The 22595-nt window shown below is 37.6% G+C and overlaps 1 protein-coding gene across 3 annotated transcripts in view; it reads left to right on the forward strand.

Moving 5' to 3' along the window:
- Positions 1–22595, forward strand: part of BZW2 (basic leucine zipper and W2 domains 2) — a 59916-nt gene that overhangs the window by 31603 nt on the left and 5718 nt on the right. For all 3 annotated transcript variants that reach the window (XM_047754417.1, XM_047754418.1, XM_047754416.1), the window contains exons 4-10: positions 2470–2573; positions 4838–4903; positions 8758–8893; positions 12058–12167; positions 16247–16417; positions 18078–18224; positions 19521–19659. In XM_047754417.1, coding sequence (XP_047610373.1) covers positions 2470–2573; positions 4838–4903; positions 8758–8893; positions 12058–12167; positions 16247–16417; positions 18078–18224; positions 19521–19659 — 873 coding nt within the window. The remainder of the gene's footprint in view (positions 1–2469; positions 2574–4837; positions 4904–8757; positions 8894–12057; positions 12168–16246; positions 16418–18077; positions 18225–19520; positions 19660–22595) is intronic.

Genomic DNA, 22595 nt, shown 5'->3' on the forward strand with positions numbered 1-22595 from the left:
TTTGGCATTGCTGCAAGCTTCAGTGTAGGTCACAGAAGCGGCTCAGATCTGCTGTTGCCATGGCTGTGGCATAGGCCAGCAGCTGCAGCTCTGATTTGACCCCTAGCCTGGGAACTTCTATATGCTACAGGGCAGCCCTAGAAATAAAAATTAACAAAAACCCACAAACCATTTAGATTCCCTCCTAGCTTTCTGGGTGCCACTTCTCACATATGTAGGTTTCCATATGTATTACCTCCACGTGCGTTTTAAACTATCTGTATAGTCTGCGCTGATTATCTCAAGGATTCATTGACTATCTCTATAATAATGAGCAACACATTTATAGCTCCAGCCTAGATTTCACAGCTTCATGCCACATCCATACATCCAAAAGAAGGGAGGGCAAGATGTTGGGTACAGTGTATGAGTGCAAGTGGTATAACCCTAGATGTCTTCTGAGGCCCCACCTATGATGTAAAGAGTAGTCAGCCAGGTGCATTCTTTTTATATAAACACTTTGTGAATTTTCCTCACACCCACAAAATAATCTAACCTTCTTCCGTTGTTCTTGAAACAACAGTCATTGTGGTTTTTCAGTTATACACTTTGAAGAGTAGATATAAGAAATATTTTACTTTTCTTTTACTTCTACTTTGAGAAAAACAGTAGGGTCACCAAAATTTTTAGAAATGGCAATTCATACTTGGTTCCCCTATCAGGGAACAAAATTTTAAATGCCAGCTGTAGCAATGTTATTAATGTGTAATGAATGTTTTGTTTTCTAAGAAAATGCAATTTTTAAATCTTACCTCTTAAAAGACCATAGTTTCAAAAATCAAGACTTTGCAGTTACGTAACCTCTATCGGATAGGCGTCATTAGGCCAGAATATTTAGAAGATTATCATCTTAATAAAATTTTGTTATAGGTGTTATATTCATTACAAAGGGCTAATTAAATCTTGTGCATAAATTAACTGCATAAGAATAGACTTCTAAAGGAGCTAACTTCTCTGAAAACTAATTTACTTATAAAACTGTATGGTGGACTCTGAAAAATAGTTGGTTCTGTATGTCCCATTTCATGCAAAGATTTGAAATCAAACTTAAATCAAGGCAGTTATACACTGAAATAAATAAAGTGGATGGTTCAAGTATATACTCTGTAAATATTTGTTGGGTATATGATAAGTATTAATCTAATTTGGCTTGCTCAGACCTTCTACCCTAATTCTGATGAAGTAAAACCAGAAAACAAAAATACATAGAGTTCTGACTGTTCTCTTAATCAACCAATGTTTGTAATGGCCACCTTTGAAAGTACAAGAAAAGCCTTTGAATGAGGAAAGTTGAGTCATAGAAAAAAAGGCATCCTTTTGTTCTAATCTATTTACTCCATAATATTTTATAGGCCATGGGGAAAAAGATGAGAGAGAATAAGACATACTCTTTCCTAGCCACTGCAACCACTGGGGGATCAAATACAAATGACAAAGAGTCAGAGTGTATATTGAATGACTGGGTTGGTAGAGGAGGAAGCAGTCGTAATGACTCTTGAAGTAGAAGCCAGCCAGATCTACTGGAACAGCCAGGTCTGGGCAGTGCCAGTCTTGGTGAACTGGAGTCCAGCAAAATATCATCAAGCCTGACATGTGAACCATGCCTCTATGTGGGAAACATCAGGAACTGCATTGAATAATTGAATTAAATTCACTGAATAAGTATTATTGTTTAGCTTGCATGGTTAAACTTGGGAAAGAACCAAACTTACAGTGATAGAATCTAGTGAACACAAGTATGCAGAACAACAATTTCGTACACTATGGCAGGAGTAGAAAATTGAACGACCACTTTTGCATTATATTAGAAATGTAAACAAGCCATAGTAACATGAATGTATCTTTTATAAGTAAATTAGTTTTTAGAAAAGTGAGCTCCTGGAGTTCCCGTTGTGGCGCAGTGGTTAACGAATCCGACTAGGAACCATGAGGTTGCGGGTTCGGTCCCTGCCCTTGCTCAGTGGGTTAACGATCCGGCGTTGCCGTGAGCTGTGGTGTAGGTTGCAGACGCGGCTCAGATCCCGCGTTGCTGTGGCTCTGGTGTAGGCCGGTGGCTACAGCTCCGATTTGACCCCTAGCCTGGAAACCTCCATATGCCGCGGGAGCGGCCCAAGAAATAGCAACAACAATAACAACAACAACAACAAAAAAGACAAAAAAAAAGTGAGCTCCTTCAGGAGTCTATTCTGATGCAATTAATTTATGCAGGAGATTTAATTAGCCCTTTGTAATGAATATAACCACCTGAAACAAACTTTTATTAAGATGATAATTTAAAAATCGTGCATCTCTGCATACACATCATTCTATGAATGTTTCCATGACACCTTCTTTTATTGTTTTCCTTGATGTACAGGAAGTGATCTGCTCTGCAAAAATACTCTTCTGATTTCAGTATTCTCCTAATGGTCATTATCTTTCTCTTTTCAGCCCCTGGAGGAACACGCATAGATGATGGTGACAAGACCAAGATGACCAACCACTGTGTGTTTTCAGCAAATGAAGATCATGAAACCATCCGAAACTATGCTCAGGTAGAGCTTGTCACTAAGAGAGTGTTGTACTGGAAGGGAAACATCTGAACACAATTAAGAAAACATTAGGAACAGGAGTTCCTGTCATGGTGCAGGGGAAATGAATCTGACTAGGAACCAGTGGTTCCTCACTCAGTGGTTTAAGGATCTGGCATTGCCATGAGTGTGGTGTAGGTCACAGACATGGCTCGGATCCTGCTTTGCTGTGGCTGTGGCATAAGCTGGCAGCTGTAGCTCCAATTGGACCCCTAGCCTAGGAATCTCCATATGTCACAGGTGCAGCCCTAAAAAGCAAAAAAAGAAAAACCCAAAAAACAACAAAAACAAGAAAAACCCAAAACAAATATGAGGTTCAGAAATTCTATAGGCCGCTTTTTAAATAGGAGTATTAGATAGCTCTTAAACATATGAAGAGATACTTAGCTGAATTCATAATAAGACAAAGATAGAGCTATGTTATTTTTTTGTTTGTTTGCTTTTACCTCTTACCTGAAAATAAAAAAGATGTATTTACACTTCACCTCTTCATTATATCTAAGTAGGGTAGTTTCTTTTTACTTACAGTTTTGTTTTTCATGTAGAATACTTATATTTGAAAGACCTTTAACACATTGTTTCTGAGTTTATTATGTTATTGTATACTGATTAGACTGGCAGGAAAACTGATCAGTGGGGTAGTCCGGTTGAGAGAGAAATGAAATAGAGAGATGGATTTGAGTGGAAATTAATTTTAGTTAGTTCTTTGGAGAGTGCTTTTGTAGCATAGTGGCTTTTGCTTTCCTATGTAGACATTTACCTGTGGGGATTTGATTTATCATTCTGGGTTAAGGAGAATTCTTTTTCCTGGTAATAATCACAGTAAAGAGTATGTGAGTGCTAGTGCAAGTTAGAAATCAAATTTGTAGGATTTCAACACAGTTTATTCTTTTTCCTTATTGCACATTAGTTTGCTGTCTGAACCATTCTTCTTCCCTCTTAAAGGGCAATGGTATAGTTTTTACTCTTGGATTCCATCTTAATCACTAAGGGATAAACACACAGAGTTTTAGATGAGCATATATCATGTAGGTATGAGAGAAAGGTGTTGGATTCACAAACCATTTCCATATTTATTAAAATAATATTTGTCAAATCCTCATTTAAATAAGATTGCCTTAGTCTGTTCGGGCTGCCATAATAAAATACCACAGTCTGGGTGGCTTAAACAACAGAATTTTATGTTTTGCAATTTGGGAGGCTGAGAAGTCCAAGGTCAGGGTGCCCGCAGATTTAGATCCTGGTGAGGAATCTCTTCCTGGCTCTTACAAGGCCTCAGCGCTATCAGATTAGGGCCCTACCCTCATGACCTCATTTAACCACTTCCTGAAGTTCCCACCTCCAACTACAGCCACCTTGGGGATTAGGGCTTCAGTGTATCAATTTAGAAGGAAAATAAACATTCAATCCACAGCAAACATCATGCCACTTAGAAAAGAGTCCAGAATTCCACTGATACAGATCCAAACCCTACTTGAGAATTCTAACTGGATTGTGGAGGGCTGGTAATCTACTGCTCATCTGCTGAAAACATGTGTGTGTCGTTCACCTGGGCAGAAGAAACATGATTCTCCCCTGAACTCTGATCTCCTCCCCATCCCATCTAGTATCTAAGTGATTATATCTGTAATCTGCTTCATTTCAGTTATTTTCAATCTCTGCCTCACAAAGCTTTAAAATTATCTTCATTTTATTTTCATCAGTTATGTCTGGTCTCTCACCTGTTATATTCTTGAATACATTGGTTTTATTCTACCTGTGAATTGTAATTTCTTTTCCCCCAGGTTGTAATAACTCCTTTGAAATGCTTGTAGTTCCCATATCACAGTCTGAACATGTTTAACTATACATTTTTATTAGTGTACACCCATATGGAAATGAGGGTGAGTTTCTGCACCTCCTTCTGTTTCCTTTTAAAGTTGTTTATAGGGAGTTCCCATCATGGCTCAGTGGTAACAAACTCAACTAGTATCCATGAGGACATGGGTTCAATCTCTGTCCTTGCTCAGTGAGTTAAGGATCCAGCATTGCCAAGAGCTGTGGTGTAGGTTGCAGACATGGCTTGGATCTGGCATTGCTGTGTCTGTGGTGTAGGCTGGCTGCAACAGCTCTGATTCGACCCCTAACCTGGGAACTTCCATATGCCACAGGGTGTGGCTTTATAAAAACAAAAATGAAATAAAATAAGATTATTTACATAATATTGATTGGTTCTTATTTATGTTTAGGTCTTCAATAAGCTCATCAGGAGATACAAATATTTGGAAAAGGCATTTGAGGATGAAATGAAAAAGGTAAAAATTCAAATGTAATGCTTTATTTGCTTAAAATGATGAAATGAAGATGGACAAAAATTTTGCTTATACAAGGATAGTCCAGAAGTACCATGGACACCATAAGCTTTTAATAAATGTTTGTTGAATGAAGAAATAAGTATGACAGATCATTAGCTTATAGCTGTAGGAAGAAATACATAATTAATCTAGAGCTTTTCCCTCATATTTAGTGTAAGGCTGCATGCTTTGTTCAAAGGGATAGTTTTATAGAATATGTAGTTAGTTAAAGCTTGTGAAAGAGTGTGGCATAGCAGCTAATACTCAGTAAAATTCTTTAATTTTAGAAGATGCTGTTTAGCAAAGGGGGTAGAAGCACTTCTTTGGGAATAGTGTCTGGGTGTAAATCTCAATGGTTTTTCTCATCTATAAAATAGCTGCAATAAAGGTACTTAGTTTATGGTTGTTGTAGAAATAAATGAGATAAGCAATAAGGTATAGTAGCTGGCCTGTAATAAGTAGCCAAATAAACAATAGCACCTTATGAAAGAAGCTCTCTTGTGAGCAATTGCAACACAACATGTTCCTTTTTTTTAATCTTTTAGGGCTGCACCCTCAGCATGTGGAGGTCAGAGGCTAGGGGTTGAATCAGAGCTGTAGCAACTGGCCTATACCACATCCATGGCAACACCAGATCTGAGCCACATCTGCAACCTATACCACAGCTCACGGCAACACCAGGTCCTTAACCCACTGGGCGAGGTCAGGGATTGAACCTGCGTCCTCATGGATACTAGTCAGACTCATTTCCACTGAGCCACAATGGAAACTCCGCAACTGTTCATTCTAACATGGGGGTGCTTCTGTATTTGTACATGTGACTGCTATGTATAATACATGATTAATATGATGTGATATATGATCATATTGCATAAAACATGTATTATATATAGCAGTCATCACATTAACTTGTTACAGATTTGTATGCTGCTTTGTCATCTCATATCCTTTGTTATATATGGAACCATTTTGGACAAAGGGAAGCAAGTAGTAAGTTGCAAGGTAAATGCTACAGAGTAACAAAGGAAGTAGCAAAGGAGATGACTTCATATATAACAAAGAATATTTTCATGGTAAAATAATGTTTATAAAAGTTACATCCTCTGTGAGTCAACTCACACTTGCAGAAATCCTTCAGCATGGATACATACAACTATCTATATAAAGATGTTCATCATAGTAATGAGAAATAAAGGAAAATGTCCATGATAAATTGTTAAATGAAAAAGCAACCATTTGGTACTAGTGTGAGCTTAGGCAAATTGCTTAATTTCTTTATGTCTCAATTTGTTTTTTGTTTGGAGTGAAGCGTAAACACAGCATTGTAAAGCAACTATACTTAAAATGAAATAAAATGAAATGAGGCTCAAGACTGTTTTAAGTATTAATGCACAGAAACTATTCCAAAGACTATCTGCTCCAGTCAAAAGATTTAGCTGTGATCAATGTATAATTCAGTAAAAACATGTGCCTATACACGTAGTTATTTATTATATGTAGACGTATATAAGTGCATTTAAAAATCTGGAAGGACACACATCTAAACAATAATGCTAATTCTAAGGAAGTAGGATTAATGAGATTATTAGCATTTATATTTTGTTCTGCTAGTATGTATTACTTTTTTTAATATGAAAACATTTAAATGGAAAAAAGTATGGTCCTTTATATTGCTAGGTGCTTGGAAAACAAGTACTTGATTAAAATAGAGGGGTAAATATAAAAAAAATGGTGGTAAAGCATTCAAATTAACATCTTAATTGCTTTTTCTGATAATATCTCTCATGTTTTTCTCTCTCAGTTCATTTGAACCTTGAAACCTTTCTATTTGATTCATTTGATGAATATGCTTTTAAGAATGATTAATTGTTCACAGTGCACCCAATTTTTAAAGAAAATTCTGTTACAATACATGTAGTATGTGATTTTAAATATCGATTAGTATAGCTAAGCAATATGGGTAGTAATTTTAAGAAAATATATAACTTTTGCACCATTTTGTTATTATTGAGTTTTTTAATGAATATGAATATATTAACATGCTTAAACAAGTAGTTTTAATATTTTTATCTTGGCTATTTTTCATCATTTACTTGAATCTTACTTATTATTTATAAGAAGAAAAAAGGGCCAGATTGATAGAAAGTATCTTTGGTTTTATCAGTTCTTAACCCCATTTCTGGTGCTCTCTGGAACCTTTTTTTTCTTTCTTTCTTTTCTTTTCTAGGGCCGCACCTGCGTGTCATATGGAGGTTCCCAGATTCCCAGACTAGGGGTCTACAACGTGGGGTCTGAGCTGCATCTACGACCTACACCACAGCTCATAGAGATGCTGGATCCTTAACCCACTGAGTGAGGCCAGGGGTCGAACCTGCAACCTCATGGTTCCTAGTCGGATTCGTTAACCGCTGAGCGAGGACAGGAACTCCTCTCTGGAGCTTTAACATTGCTTCCTTCCCTTACTCCCACTTTTCTTGTGAACTTAGAAAGTGACTTTTTAAATCATTGAGACTTTAATAGGCATAAATTGGGAAGGAAACAAATTAGTTTGATTCTAGTTCTTGTGCTTACTCATCATATAAATATTTGGAGAGTCACATAACCTCTCCATGATATAATAATCCTTTAACTGTTGGAGATGGCAAATTAATATTATTCTACCCACTGCACAGAGCTAATGGAGTTTCATTGGCCCTAGAGCACTTAATAAGCCTATATTGTGCCAGTAAATTTTTGTTGGTGCAAAGTAATGAAAAAGACAGCAGAGCCTCCAATAGTGATATTGGGCCCTGGAGAATCTCAATAACTTGCTTAAGATTTATTGAAACAGAGAAAATAGCCATGGAATATAGTCAAAGCACTAGGTAGAAAAGGTTTAGGAAAGAGGAGGGCATTCTACAAGGCCGGATACTCTTAGAATTCAAGAAGGGGAGTGGGGTATAACCCTGTTTGCTTTGGCTTCCTTTTAACCTTTCTAGGGTTGTTACCTTGTCAGTTTTCCTACTTTTGGGATAAGAGGATGGCAGCCTTGGAACCAGAAGGACCCAAACAACATTGTCACCCTCCTATTACAAAATTGTTATTTTTAGCTCACAGCAGAGGTCTTTTTCTCTCCTAGGAACTTTTCTTTATCTTACGTCTTCCATTATTTCATCACTAGGGGTGGTGGTAAAACTGTATGATCCAAGAAATACCTAGTTTAAATCTCATTGTTTTAAAAGAGGCATCAAGAAATTAGAAAACCCTGTTTTTACTCAGCAGTCTTGTTTTGAAGAGTGATTTTAAGGAGTTCATATGCTGTGAACTCAGAAAAAGTATATGCTGGATGTCAAAGCTTATTAACTCTGGTTTTTGTTTTGTTCTCTTGGTTTTTTGGTTATGATAAACCCAAAGAAAAAATGGGTAGTTCTGTTGCGGGAAGGGCAGAGGGAACGCGCAAAGAAGTGAAAAAAAGTGTGAAAGGCAATGACATATTTCAGAGAACATTATGTAATATCCTTTGTCATATGTAAGTCAAATGTAAATTATTTATGTGCCCTATTTACACTACTCTCCAAATGTCTCTTTTCCTTCCCATGAATGTTATCTATAGCTGTGTTATAGATGAACTTGAAAGAAAGGAGCTATGCCTGAAAATTTCCTTTCTATAGCATCCAGATTGTAGTCGAACCTATGTGTGTTTCCAGTGAATAATAAGAGTGCTGCACATAATTTATCAGTTGTATGCTATCTCGCTGTGGATAGACATTCTGTTTGTTATTTTCCTACTTTAGTCCTTTGCTTTATAGACATGGTTTCTTTTGTTTGACCCACAGCTTCTCCTCTTCCTTAAAGCCTTTTCCGAAACAGAGCAGACAAAGTTGGCAATGCTATCGGGGATCCTGCTGGGCAACGGCACCCTTCCTGCCACCATCCTCACCAGTCTTTTCACTGACAGCTTAGTCAAAGAAGGTATTTGTGCTCATGTTTTCTTCCCTGTCAGATGTCAAAATAAAAGCCAAAGAAAGGAACATGTTAGTATCTCTTCTTAGTGTCATCTACTACCTGCCCATACTCCATGTAGGAGACGGTCTGTGTGTGTTCAAACAGTAAGGATCCTACATGTTTGTTGTAGGAATTAGGAGACAAATATGCACACCTATACAGAGACAAATAAAGAGTAATAATAAACTAGAATTTTCAGTGTAACACTCAGGGCCTAAGTCAGATACCCTGACGTTAATCTGGTCCAAACCATTTCTCTCATTATAGTTGCCTTCTGGCATATTTTGTTGGGACAATGCTTCATTGTGAGGGACTCTTTTGTGCTTTGTGGGACATTTAACCTCTTTGCCCTCAGGCACAAAATGCCCGCCTAAAGCACCCGCCTCCATTGAGTAGCCGAAAATGCCCCTTCACATTCCCAGATGCACCCCAAACTGATGTCTGTTTCCCTGGTTCAGGCCATTCTTCTGAACTGTTTCCCCTCAGGATCTTCTGCTCAGATGTTCATTTAGATCATCTTTTTAAGATATTGATTATGTCCATTTTAGAAGTCCAAATGGCTGCCTCAGAGTTTTGCTTTGATTTTTAAGGCATTAAGCATGATGAGCATATGTACAATTAGTTGGTTATAGAATAAAATAAAAGTGGGCTTTTTTTTTTTTCTAGTAGGAGGATAATGATATTCAAGTTATAATGCAACACAAAGAGTTATTTTTTTCTTAAAAATAAATTAAAAGAGCTTTTGTTTCTTCTCAGAATCTGGTTTTACTGCAACAAATGTGAAGTCCGAGCCTCATTCACGTCTGTACTAAAATGAATTACAGTTTTCTTGTAGCTGAGAAAAAGAGTACTAAATCGAGAGTCGAATGATAATATTTAGAGATTCTCTATAGTTTTCAGCTTAACATACCTCAGATTTATGGTAGTTCAGACTTTCTAATTGTTATTAATATGTTGTTAGTATTATAGCACTTTAAAGTATTTTCCTGAAGAGAATTCATGGTATTTCATGTTTTATTTATGGTATTAGCCATTTTATACTAGGAGAACAAGAGAAAATGTAAACAGTAAATATTAATTACACCAGCTTATCCCTTGCACCTATGGCAGAAAATAATTGCCTTTCTGGTTGTATTAAAAACCAAAATGATGTATAAAACTTCTTTGAAATGTACTAAAAATTAAATTATTAGGAGAATAAATGGATAGACACATGATAAAGCAAATACAGCAAACTATTAACTGCTCTAGTACCTAGAGTGCATGGGTGTTTATTGTTCAGTTTGTTCAGCTTTTCTGAATGTTTAAAAAATTTTATGATAAAATATAAAGGGGAATAGGAGAAGAGAAGAAAATTTACCTTTATTATAAGAGTGACATAGTGCCTGTGTCATATGGTTTTCCTTTATACTCCACCATCTTTAGAAATAAAGCATTAAACTTTTGCCTCCCAAATAGGGAGGCGTTTTGAAATTATGCCTTTTCCCCAGCCTCCCACTCAACAAATGGTTAAGGGAGAATCATCCACTCAGTAGAATCTCAAGTACAAAGAAATTTCTCAAACCCTTCCACTAAGAGATACTTTTAATGCAAAATGATAGTTTTGAGCCTGGGTTTTGGATTCCTAATTTCAAGCATACTTTATTTACAATGCAGATTACATGTAAGATTTGTTATTTTTATTTAATTACATAAATTTATATTAAGTTTTATGTTGACTTCATGAACTAATGATATTCTTAAAAATTCAAGTTAGCAGTTGATAACATAAAATTCCCCAGCTCATAACACAGGTTTTATTGTCATAGAGGGGAAAGGGGGCTTAGTTTCCCTACTATTCAGAATAAAACCTTATATGTATATAAATTGGATTTGTTTACCTGCAAGTAACTGGAAGATAAGACTCAAATTGGTGTATAAAGACATTTATTTCTTATATAACAATAAACGTAAAAGTAGAGCAGACTTTAGGGTGAACAGCAATTAGCATTCAGAACTCATGTATTTTCCTCCATTATCAAAAAACATAAGCATCACTCCAACGATGGTTTCCTTAGTCTTTAAAAGAAGTCTTCTGGTCCAATTATGGCACATGCTTCTTCATTCAAGTTCAATGGAAGAGCACTTCTGATCTTAGGGTAATTTAATTTGCCTTCAGCTGATTGGCTGAAATCTGTCACATGACTAGCACAGTAGTAGCTTTCAGGGGGGTGCCATGGACAAAGGAAGTTAAGCTGAGATTGCCAAACTAACAATAGTAAGGCCTTCAATTCAGAAAAATCAGTTTAATATTTCAACTACTCAACTTTTCATTAAATAAATGCAACATTAACTTAGAAATTTAGAGTGTTCACAGAAAAGCTGTCTCATAGTTACCTGATTATTTATATTTGGAAATAAATCCTACTATAAGTATTTGATTGAGTGGATCAGATCCACTCAAGTATGTGATTGAGTGGATTCCTGATTAATATTGTTATTTTTAAAATGTCTCTAAAAATACCCAGAAAAGATTTCAGCTTAAAACAGCACTGACATTTTTATAGCTTAGTTCATGAATATTTTAAAATGCTTTTTACAAAAAGTAAAACTGTAAAGTAAATGATGCATGTTCATCTCGAGCTTTATTTATTTATACCTGTCACTATTAATGTTCTTTCCCTGGTATCATTTATCAGCAAATTAGTTGACATGTTGACATTTCGGTTTTATGGCTCATGATTTATTTGTTGTGCCTCAGAATCACTGTTATAAATATAAAATACTGGTGAACCACAGGGTGAAATAGGGGCAAAACACTAGAGAACACTTGGTTTGAATCTGTTTTTGACCAAGGTAAAGATAGTAGATAGATAGATAGATTTATAATTTTAACAGGTTGGAACTAGAGAGTTTAACTTGGAAAAATATTTAACTCCCCCTCCACCTGTCTCATGAAAATGTTCTCTTTTGAGTAATGGATAGTACAGTGCCTAGTGCCTAGAGAGCTTTCTGTTTTTCCTTTGTACCAAATCAAATCTTTGAGTAATTTACTCTTTTCAGGGTACTTAATAGGAAATGTTGACTTATGCATCATCACAAATGGTTTTTCTTATAAAATTTTTTTCTCTCCTTTTTTTTTTTTTAAACAGGCATTGCAGCCTCATTTGCTGTCAAGCTTTTTAAAGCATGGATGGCAGAAAAAGATGCCAACTCTGTTACCTCCTCTTTGAGAAAAGCCAACTTAGACAAGAGGCTGCTTGTAAGTTTTGTCGGGACAAAGAGTTGAATGTTCATGCTTCATCCGTGGCTCTGTCAATGCCTGCAATGTAATACACAACTGAAATGCCTGGGTCTGTGTTGAATTGGAACATGGTTCCTTTTATTTCTGTATTTTTGGCAGATAGAACCTAATTCCATTTTAATACATAAATGCAATGATAAAATTAAAGAGTCATAGGAAATACAGAGACTTTCAAATTTGGAAGTTTGTTGACATAGAGATAGCATTTATCAGAATTAACTCCTTTGCAGCTAATAACTATAGGAATTTGAAGTTTTAATATGAAATTTAAAGTCACATTTGTCCCACCTAATTAGACATTTATAATTACCTTGGGTCGTAGTTGAGTGACACTGATCTTATATATAGGTTAGTTTGTTAACAGAATAGAAGTTTAATAAGACTCCTTATCTATACCAATATTCCTTAGTAATACTTAGATATTTAAGAAAGTAAACAAGTTAATTGTAGTTAATTTGAAGCTCCCACTATTACAATTGCTTGATTATATTTTTTGCTTCTCTATCTTTATATTTTTCAAAGAAAATCAAAAATATTTTGTCCCCATAATTTCTATCTGCTCCCTATAATTTCTTTCTGCTAGAAGCAACAGCTGTGCAGAAGACAAAGCTTTCTCCAAGTGAAATTCTTTTTACAATTTTAGGGCAAAGTCTAAAATTAAAAGACACCCCTACCATCTTCTCTTAATCTAGTTCCTTATCTGGTTTCTCTTCCAGTGTGTTCTACTGTGCTAGGGTATTGATCCATGGGATAATCTAAATCTGACTCACTGTAAACTCTTGGATTTTCAATGATTTAAAATTGCTTTATCTCTTGAAGTTTACCTTAAAATATCCCTATTTGTGTCTCAGAAGTCTTTAGAATATGATAAAAATAAGTATGATTCTTATTAATTTCTGCCACTGATAAAAAGTTTCATTCAGCATATATTTAAGTGCCTGCTCTGTGCCAGGCACAGTCCTAGAAGCTATGGCAGTTATTGAAGACAAGTCATTAGGTTGCTGATGTGGGTGGAAGTTCCTGTGAAGGAGCATATTCCTGTCCTTGATTCTGTGAGTTAGCTGTATCTTGGTAAGGCCCTGCTGAGATCTACATGCTGCTTTGTTCTGGGACTCAGGCTAAAGGAGAAGCTCCCATGTGCGCTATTCCAGCCTCATGGCAGAGGGCAGGAACATAGGAGACTGATGTGAGCCCTTCTGGTGCTTTAAAAGCTCACTTTCTCTGGCCAAAAGAAGTCACTGAGAAGCCTGGCAGTGGGGTGGGAAGATTTAGTCCACTTACGGGCTAGTTCTCCAGCTGTGAAGGCAGGTGTAGCAAGGAGGGGCTTCATTTAAACAAGTATTTAAGGGAGAGGGGTTGAATGATAGAAACAAAGATACAGTCTATTACAACTTAGCACAAGACTCATCTCATTTAACTGTTCTTACAGTTTCTTCATCTATATATATAATTGAATATGAAAAGCATAGGTGGCAGTTTCTACCAGAAATGCTGTAATCTCTGTGAGGACACAGTGACTGTCCACACTAGACCGTGTCTGCCTGATATTTGCTGACTTCACAAATGAATGAGGAAATAGGGTCATTCTATCATCATGGAGGAAATTTTTGTTTCATTAACACATAACAAAATGCTCTCTGTGTTAGCACATTTTGGGGAAAAGTAGCATATTCTCAAAGTTTAGCAATTACCTCCCTCTGTAATACAGAAGCAAGAAAAGTACATATCAACTCTGAGGAGAGAGGAGATGGGAAACAACATTTCCCCATCCCTGGAACAGGGAACACTGATCAAGACATTGGCCAGAAACTTTTCTAGGAGCTGAAGATACGAAAGAAATCAAACAACAGACCCTTGCCTTTATGGACCTTACATTCTATTGCAGGACAGGCAGGAAGTGAAATTAGCAATTAAATACATGGTGTAAGAAAAAGTGAAAAGTGCTCTTAGGAAAACACTGAGTAGGAAGCACTGAGGCGCATCCATTGCACTATGGGAAGTCCTCTCTGATAAGGTGACATTTGTGTCAGGAAGTGAGCTATCTGGGGAGCTCCAGCAAGAGGATGCCAGATAAAGGCAACAGCAAATGCAGAGGCTTTGAGGCTTGATGTGTCAGGTCAGCAAGAGAGAGGGTACCTGGCAAGAGCAAAAGTGTAGACGATCAGCTAAGACTCGTAGTGGGTCCTATATCATCCAGGAACTTTGGCCTTTATTCTGAGTAAGATGGGAAGTTTGGGGAGACTTCTCTGCAGCATGTGCATAGTGTGATTTGGGGTTTTGGCAGAATCACTGCCTGTTGCATTGGGAGTAGATTCAGGAACAAAGGGCAGAAGCAGAGAGACTGTAACTTAGGGATAAGGTGATAGAAGTTTTGTACCTGGGTAGGATTTTTCTAACAAATGCAAACCACGTTCCAAGTTTGTAAATGTCATAATCTGATTTATACTGATTTTGCCTCAGTTTAACCTCAATAGTAATTTTCACTGTTATGTATCATTCATAAGGACTTTAGATATCATTCATAAATAAACCACCAATAACATGTTTGACATATTACTTAAACATAATCTTTGATCAGACTTTGTAGTCACATTCTTCCTAAGTTGAATATTGAATGCTGACATGAGTAGCAGAGTAATTATTGCCTTTGGGGATTATATAGCTATGTCCTTAAATATTTCCGGCTGCGTAATATGGGTCAAGCTGCTTAACCTTGTTAAGACAGTTTATTTTTCTATGAAAATTAATATATTACACAAGTATGAGTAATCTGCCTACCACATCTTGGTTCACAGAAGAAACCCAATATTGAATTAGTTCCCTGCCCCTCAAATTTGGAGGACCTCTTAAAAGCTAGAACAGATATTGGTGACAACATTTCACTCAGGTTTGAAATGTTTGCTTTAACACAAATGCATGTCTGATAGCTGCTCCCACCAGCTCTGCTCTGACATTTTGAAACTCATGACTCATCAAGGCAAATTATGGGATGATGATATAGAGACTATTGAAATTTGAGTCATGACATAGAAGCCATCTGGATCTGTTACTATACCTGGTGGCAAACTCATGACAGTTTTTTCTGCTGAGATTTTTATTGAAGCCACATAGCCATTGACCACACACATGCACACTCAAATCTAACCATCATAAAAGTTTGGATATATTTTGTAGACTCTGCAGCAGTCTGAAAAATGTAAGAGCTTGAAAACTGCCTTACTTTCTTAGTTGGGTGTTGGAGTCACACAGAATTAGAACATGACTAAGTGTTGTTACTAAGACTCTGCCAAACTGTGTAAGGTGAAATGGAAATGAGGGAAAAATATGACAGCAGCCATAGTGTATTGCTCTTTTTAAAAATTTCCAACAGAATTATGTAATGAATTGAAGAGTTGATAGGGCAGGTTTACATTAGATCTGGCCATGAACATAATTTAGAGCCACCATCATTAACAGATTAACAAAAATTCTCTTTAGCTCTTGAGCTAGTTTTTTAGAATGATAGCATTTTCTTAGAATGTGAATAGAGGTCCTTGAGATGATAATAGTCAGTGTTGTTTTCTAATATCTTGAATCATTTCAACATTACAAAAACTAGCCTTTGTCTGTTAACTCATAATTAAGGAAACAGTGATTAATGATTTTTTTCTTGTGAGTTTCAAACAATCCATATGTTATTCAGAGTTATCATGCTATTTGTATTTAATTTAGCAAGTTTAGCTCTGTATTTATACATGCTAATACTTTGGTTAAAGTTTTAAAAAAAAAAAAGGGGAATAACAGTTTCCAAATGAGTGAAAGTAGTTTATGTAAGTTGCTTAGCATTTTCTATTCTCTTTCTTTGTCAGATTGCCTAATTTTGGAAGGTGCTTAGCAAATGCTAAAAATGTAAGCCCAAGATTTATTCTTTTGAAAACCCAATCCTTTTTTTTCCAAATAGGCGATATTCTAAGTGCTACTTTAATATGAAAATTTTGTTCTTTATGCTTGCTGGAATTTGAATAGCTTGTTGTATAACAGTATCTCTTCTCTCTCAGGAACTCTTTCCAGTTAACAGGCAGAGTGTGGATCATTTTGCTAAATACTTCACTGACGCAGGTCTGAAGGAGCTTTCTGACTTCCTCAGAGTCCAGCAGTCCCTGGGCACCAGGAAGGAGCTGCAGAAGGAGCTCCAAGAGCGTCTTTCTCAGGAATGCCCCATCAAGGAGGTGGGGACCGTGGGCTCACATTGCCGCGAGCCCGTGCAGCACCTTTACCTTCCTTTAGGAGACCTTTCTTTGTCTGTTATTGTGAATTTGATGCTCTTTTTATACCATTAGCTCAATTTCAAAGTATTGATTCAGAATCCTCCAGGAAGTTCCAGAAATTAATGGTTATTTCCACACAAGGGGCTATCTACCAGGCTGCTGTGGTTGTCAAAATATTTCATCTGTCCAAGAGATTTACTATTCATTATCAGTATATCCCATTTTATGGTGCTTTCGCCATTTATTGCAGATTACATAATATGGTATTAAGTACTGGGTTAATGTATGTAAGTCTTAATTTAGTTGAACCAGTGGCCTGTTGGCTCCCACTCATAATAGCTGCATAATCCCATAATGTAAATTCCACATTTTTTGTGTAGCTAAAGTCCATATGGCTGTGACTGTATCTTCTTCAAATCATGCCTGAAGAAAACTTCCTATTTGAACTTTAAAAACTTCTACATCATAATTTAAAAATTGCATTAAGTGTCCTTTTCTTTTGCCATTTATTCCCAAGTCCCAAGCCCTCACTACCCTGTGTGCTCTCTGTCTTGCCGGGCGCCTTATGGGATTTAAGCCTGGAGAATTGCAGACTGACATTGTCCAGCAGGTGGAGGTGTTGGTCCTAAGTCTCATGGCAATAAGATCAGCAATATATTCAATAACATTTTTCTAAGCAAGTGAACATGATTTTCCATGGGGGAAAAGCGAACCAAATAACACTTCGGTACTTTTACATACAGAGATAGCACCTTTCTTTGCAGCTTTCCCCTGCCAGCTGGGGGACTTGAACATCCCAGTTCCTTGTCTTCTCAAAGGCTGTTTAACCCATTGCTGATCCTCTGCAACCCAGGCCAGTAGGAAAGAAAGCAATGTATTTTCACCCCCCCCCCCAAAAAAAGGAAAAAAATAGTTGTTCTCCTCACAAAGTAGTACACTTGAATATATTATGGTTTTTAATCATTTCTGAGGCCCTCACCTCTTTGTAGTCTTATTTCAAAAGGAGAAAGATTTTTTTCCCCAATAAGTGGTATAAAATACATTGTTCAGCAGATTTTATACCATAGCATCAGATTTTAGGATACAAGTGCATATTTAAAAGTAATTCTGAAGAGGAAATATCCTACTGGGCTGCTGTTGCTGCATTGATCTTTATTTACATGGGGCGTGAGGACCAGCAAGAATGGTTATTAAAGAATGAATTATAGAGAAGGCCTTATATAAACCCAAGACATTTGTCATCAAGAGGTTTAGAGTTGAGGGTTGAAAGTAGAAATTCACAGCTCTGTTGCCTCCTTCAAACCCCACGAAGTCAAACTGGTTTAAATAATTCCTGCCCTGCTCCACTCAAAAGGGTTCCTGCCGATAAAAGAATAAGCCCTCAGAAATGAAGATTATCTCCTATTTCCTATTAACCAGCAGCTCCTGGCCAGAGTTAAGCCTATTAATTTTGGAACTAAAAATAAATCTTTGAGAACAAATTATTGTGTTTTTCCTCCCTCTGGTAACTGGAGAGTATATGCCAGGAAGGGAGCAGAATGTTTGTATCTGACCAGGCTCAGCGAGAGGGGAGCTCCGCAACCGCCTGTTACTCTCTGACTCTTGTCTCCATGCAATGCAGGTGGTGCTCTACGTTAAAGAAGAAATGAAGAGGAATGATCTTCCGGAGACAGCGGTGATTGGACTCCTATGGACCTGTATCATGAACGCTGTGGAGTGGAACAAGAAGGAGGAACTTGTTGCCGAGCAGGCCCTCAAGCACCTGAAGGTACCTGACTGGGAGCAGTCTCAGCTGCAGGCCAACTGCAGCCCTTCACAGTGTGACAGATGGGTCCTGTCTGTAGTGTGCCCAGACTCAGGCAAAACATACTATTTCCCGAAGTTTTTCATTTCAAACTTGCCACTCCCTAAAATGTTTCAGGTGTAAGAGCTTGTGAAATATCTAAGGGTCATTCTTAATAAAAGTAACACTCAGAAAATCCACAGAGGAATCATATATTCAATAGTTCAAGAGAAATATGGTCTAACTATATTCTTCTTCTTCTCTTCTATGTGACAGAAATTCTCAGTGAGCATTTTTAAATAAACTTCAAGTTGATATTAGGATTTAGAGATGAGTGGTGAAAGAAGTCAGCTGATTGTGTAAATTATTTAAATGTTTTTTGGGAGGGGGTGGTCACCACACCTGTGGCACGTGGAAGTTCCCAGGCCAGGGGTCAAACCCGCCCCACAGCTGTGACAATGCTGGATCCTTAACTTCCTGTGCCACAAGGGATCTTCCATAAATTGAATGTTTTTAGGTGGGGATACATATATTTTCGCTTTTATTGTCTGCTCCCTAGAAAATTGTATTGAGACATGTAGAAGACTTAGAGCCTGCCTTCAGAGTTTATACTCAGTTGGGAAGTGAAAAACTAGTACAAACTAGACAGGATGCAAATTGACAATAACTCCCCATGTTTAGAAGAACAGAGCAAGGAGTAGCCTATGCAGGGTCAGTTGATCATGGGAAGCTCAGAGGAGGAGGTAAGTGTTGAGGAGATCATAGAGAAAACAGGAGCTATACATCAGTCAGCAACTGGAAGCCAAGGTCATGTGGAATGAAGAGAATAATATGAAAAAAACTCTAATCTAGTCAGAATTTAATATTTGGTCTCTTTTAGGGAGTTGAGTGAAAAATCTGATAAGATGCTAGGATATTAAAACAAAACTGGAGTTCCCGTTGTGGCTCAGTGGTAATGAAATATCCATGGGAACTCAGGTTCGATCCCTGGCCTTGTTCAGTGGGTTAAGGATCTGGCGTTGCCACGAGCTGTAGCATAGGCCAGCAGCTACAGCTCCGATTTGACTCCTAGCCTGGGAACTTCCATATGCCACAGGTGCGACCCTAAAAAGACCCCCCCAAAAAACAATTTCATTTTAATTGGACACCACATGATAATAAGAAGATCTTAAAAGTGAATGTTTTCTGGGCAGATCTCCGGATTACTGTTGTGATTCAGTGGTGTCAGCTCTGCAACCTCCCACGAGAGTGTGCGGTTTCACTCCCCACTTTCTCTTGCAGCAATACGCTCCACTCCTGGCTGTATTCAGCTCCCAAGGCCAGTCAGAGCTGATCCTCCTCCAGAAGGTTCAAGAATACTGTTATGACAACATCCATTTTATGAAAGCCTTTCAGAAGATCGTGGTTCTCTTTTATAAAGGTGTGTATGGATGCATGCTGTTCTGCCACTGTATGTCCCTCTGTTTTGTTGAAGCTCTTTGAGGACTAGACTAGGGGCTAAGGCAGAGAGAGACCTGGGTTCGTGCTAATCTTTGCATGTTTTAGTGAGGCAGCCACATTAAGTAGAGAGAGAAGGTGCAAACACCATGGTCTTCAGAACCATCCTGATTAGGCCCTGGGGACTTCTTATTGGTGGAAATTGCTAGAAGATTGGTGATGAACTTATAATTATGGTGAGGAGGAATGGTGAAAAAGACTCTAGTTACAGTAAAATAAGATCTGTTTTTGAATTATAATGATTAGCTCTAATAATAGTGATTCCCAAATGTTTTTGTGGAGTATGTTCAGACCTTTGCAGGTGCCATAAAGCTGACTTTAAAATTACTGAAGCAATTAGCTTCTTACTTTGTATTTTAGTTACTTGGCCCAGCCATTCTCCTGTTTTCCAAGGAAATGACTAGTTTTAGACTTTGACATTTACTGTGTTTCATTGTATTTATAAGGATTAGGTTGCCATGACAACTGGCACTGCCAGTTTATTAAAAATGAATGCTATTAGGGTTTTAACTGATCTCACTCTCAGTACCTTTAGTGTATAAAAAATGATCCTGGACTATTTTTTGGCCTAGGTTTATGTAGTTTTATTAGGGTAGGGAAAGGAACACTTAAGAAATGGTACATTTTAAACATTATGAAACATTTATTAGGAGTTACTACAATCTTAAATGGCATAACACAGAAAAGAACTTAAATGTGAATTAGTACCAGCCAAATGTTCCTTTTCTTTTTCATGTGTTCTTAAATTTGTCTGTTTTGAATGACAGTTTTGGCATTTGGAATATAAAACCTTTACATTATTGATTAATCGCTGTTTTTTAAAATATTTAATAGCATTTCACAAAGAGTTTCGGTTGACTAGCCAGATTCCTTAGCTGCATACATCTTACCCCCAGGCATTTGGGTGATACTTTGCTCTCCCAGCACTTGAGGTTATTTGGCACAATTTTTCTGTTAGTGGGAGAATGTGATGACCGCCAAGTCCCAACTGAAGTTCATTAGTAGGTGCTTTTCTCTGGCTCAATCTGAATTAGCCCCACTTGGATGTGGTTATGAAATAACTGTCTTTTTTGGGGATGTCTTTTTAGGGCCACACCTACAGCATATGGAAGTTCCCAGGCTAGGGGTCAAATCAAAGCTGCAGCTGCCAGCCTATACCACAGCCGAAGCAATGCCAGATCCAAGACATGTCTACAACAGCTCCCAGCAATGCTGGGTCCTTAACCCACTGAGCAAGGCCAGGGATGAAACCCGTACCCTTATGGATGCTAGTTGGGTTCGTTACCGCTGAGCCACAACGGGAACTCCTGTATAGCAGTGTCTTAAATCTAGATGGCCCAGTAGAACCAAACCTGCAGGTCCTATTGCCCACACACCCATGGTACCCAGCAGACAAGGAAGAAAATCAGGGTCCCCCGAGGCAGCAGCCATTCTGGACACATTAGCTAGCTCCATTTTAAACAGGTAAAAAGGTCTGTGGGGGTAGATTTCACATTTGCTTCATAGTGGTCAGTATTTTCCACTACAGAAAAGCAAACTGTTTATAAACTAGCAGCCTAAACATACAATTTCCTTATCATTTAACAGCCAACCAAACCAACTACTAGTGTCTCTCACCAAAATCTTTTTTTCTTTAAGTGAGACATAGTTGTTTGTGTCTCATCTGCAGCGACACCTCTTTTCATCATTATACTTAATCCACAAAAGAATAAACAAATTACCTTTTATTATAATAGCATCTAGAGGTAGATGAACTATTAAAATCCTTCAAGTTCCAGAGTTCCCGACATGGCGCAGCGGAAACGAATCCGACTAGGAACCATAGGTTGCGGGTTTGATCCTTGGCCTTGCTCAGTGGATTAAGGATCCGGCATTGCCGTGAGCTGTGGTGTAGGTCACAGACGCGGCTAGGATCTGGCGTTGCTGTGGCTGTGGCTTAGCCGGCAGCTACAGCTCTGATTAGACCCCTAGCTTGGGAACCTCCATATGTGGCAGGTGTAACCCTCAAAAAACAAAACAAAAAAAACCCCATAAAATCCTTCAAGTTTCTCATTTTAATCATTAATGAATATCAACATCCTTTTCCATTATACTTTTTATAACAACTCCTGACAGCTAGCAAAACTGGTTGCTTTATTTCCTATTCTTCAGCCCCAATCAATTAAGAAGCTGTAATTATAAAATAACCAAGAAGCAGGCACTGAGAAGTAAAAAGAAGAGGCATTAGCTATTCCTTAGTCCATGGGTTAAATTAGGTGATCAGCTTTTAAATAGATGATATAAGTTAGTGAGGACTTTGGCAAGTATGAGCAGGCCCAAGGGAACATAGGAGGGCAAGTATCAACATCAATTTTATTCTTGCTTAGTTATTTTTGGAAACAAAATCAGGAAACTTTTACAAATGGAAATCTAAACTACATCACTGAAAAGTTAAAAGTAAATGTCATTTTAGAGGTAACTTTATAATTTTCAACCCATTTGTACATATAGTCTGTTTTTCTGGAAAAAAATGATTGCATTTTTTCTCTTGAGAACTTGGAATCCCCAAGGAATGTTTGTTCCACATCACTGTTGGGAGAATTACTGTGTTACTTTCCTTTTTGAATATTAGTTTTCACTTTGACTTTATTTCATCCAACAAACACTTCTGTACTAAGAGCCGTATAGTTCATTTGTTTCGATGAGGATTTGGATGCTCTTGTGTATTTCCTTTGCCTCAGGAGGCTTGAGAAACAGCGTGTATTAAAGCTCTCTTTTCCTAGTGCTGTGTGCAAGTGGGCCACGTAAAGAGTTTGTTAAAACAGATTCCCCCAGGAATCTGATTCCGTGGGCCCAGCCTGGGCCCTCAAATTTGTGTTT

This window comes from Phacochoerus africanus, chromosome 11 (assembly GCF_016906955.1).
Source record: "Phacochoerus africanus isolate WHEZ1 chromosome 11, ROS_Pafr_v1, whole genome shotgun sequence".
Classification (NCBI taxonomy): domain Eukaryota; kingdom Metazoa; phylum Chordata; class Mammalia; order Artiodactyla; family Suidae; genus Phacochoerus; species Phacochoerus africanus.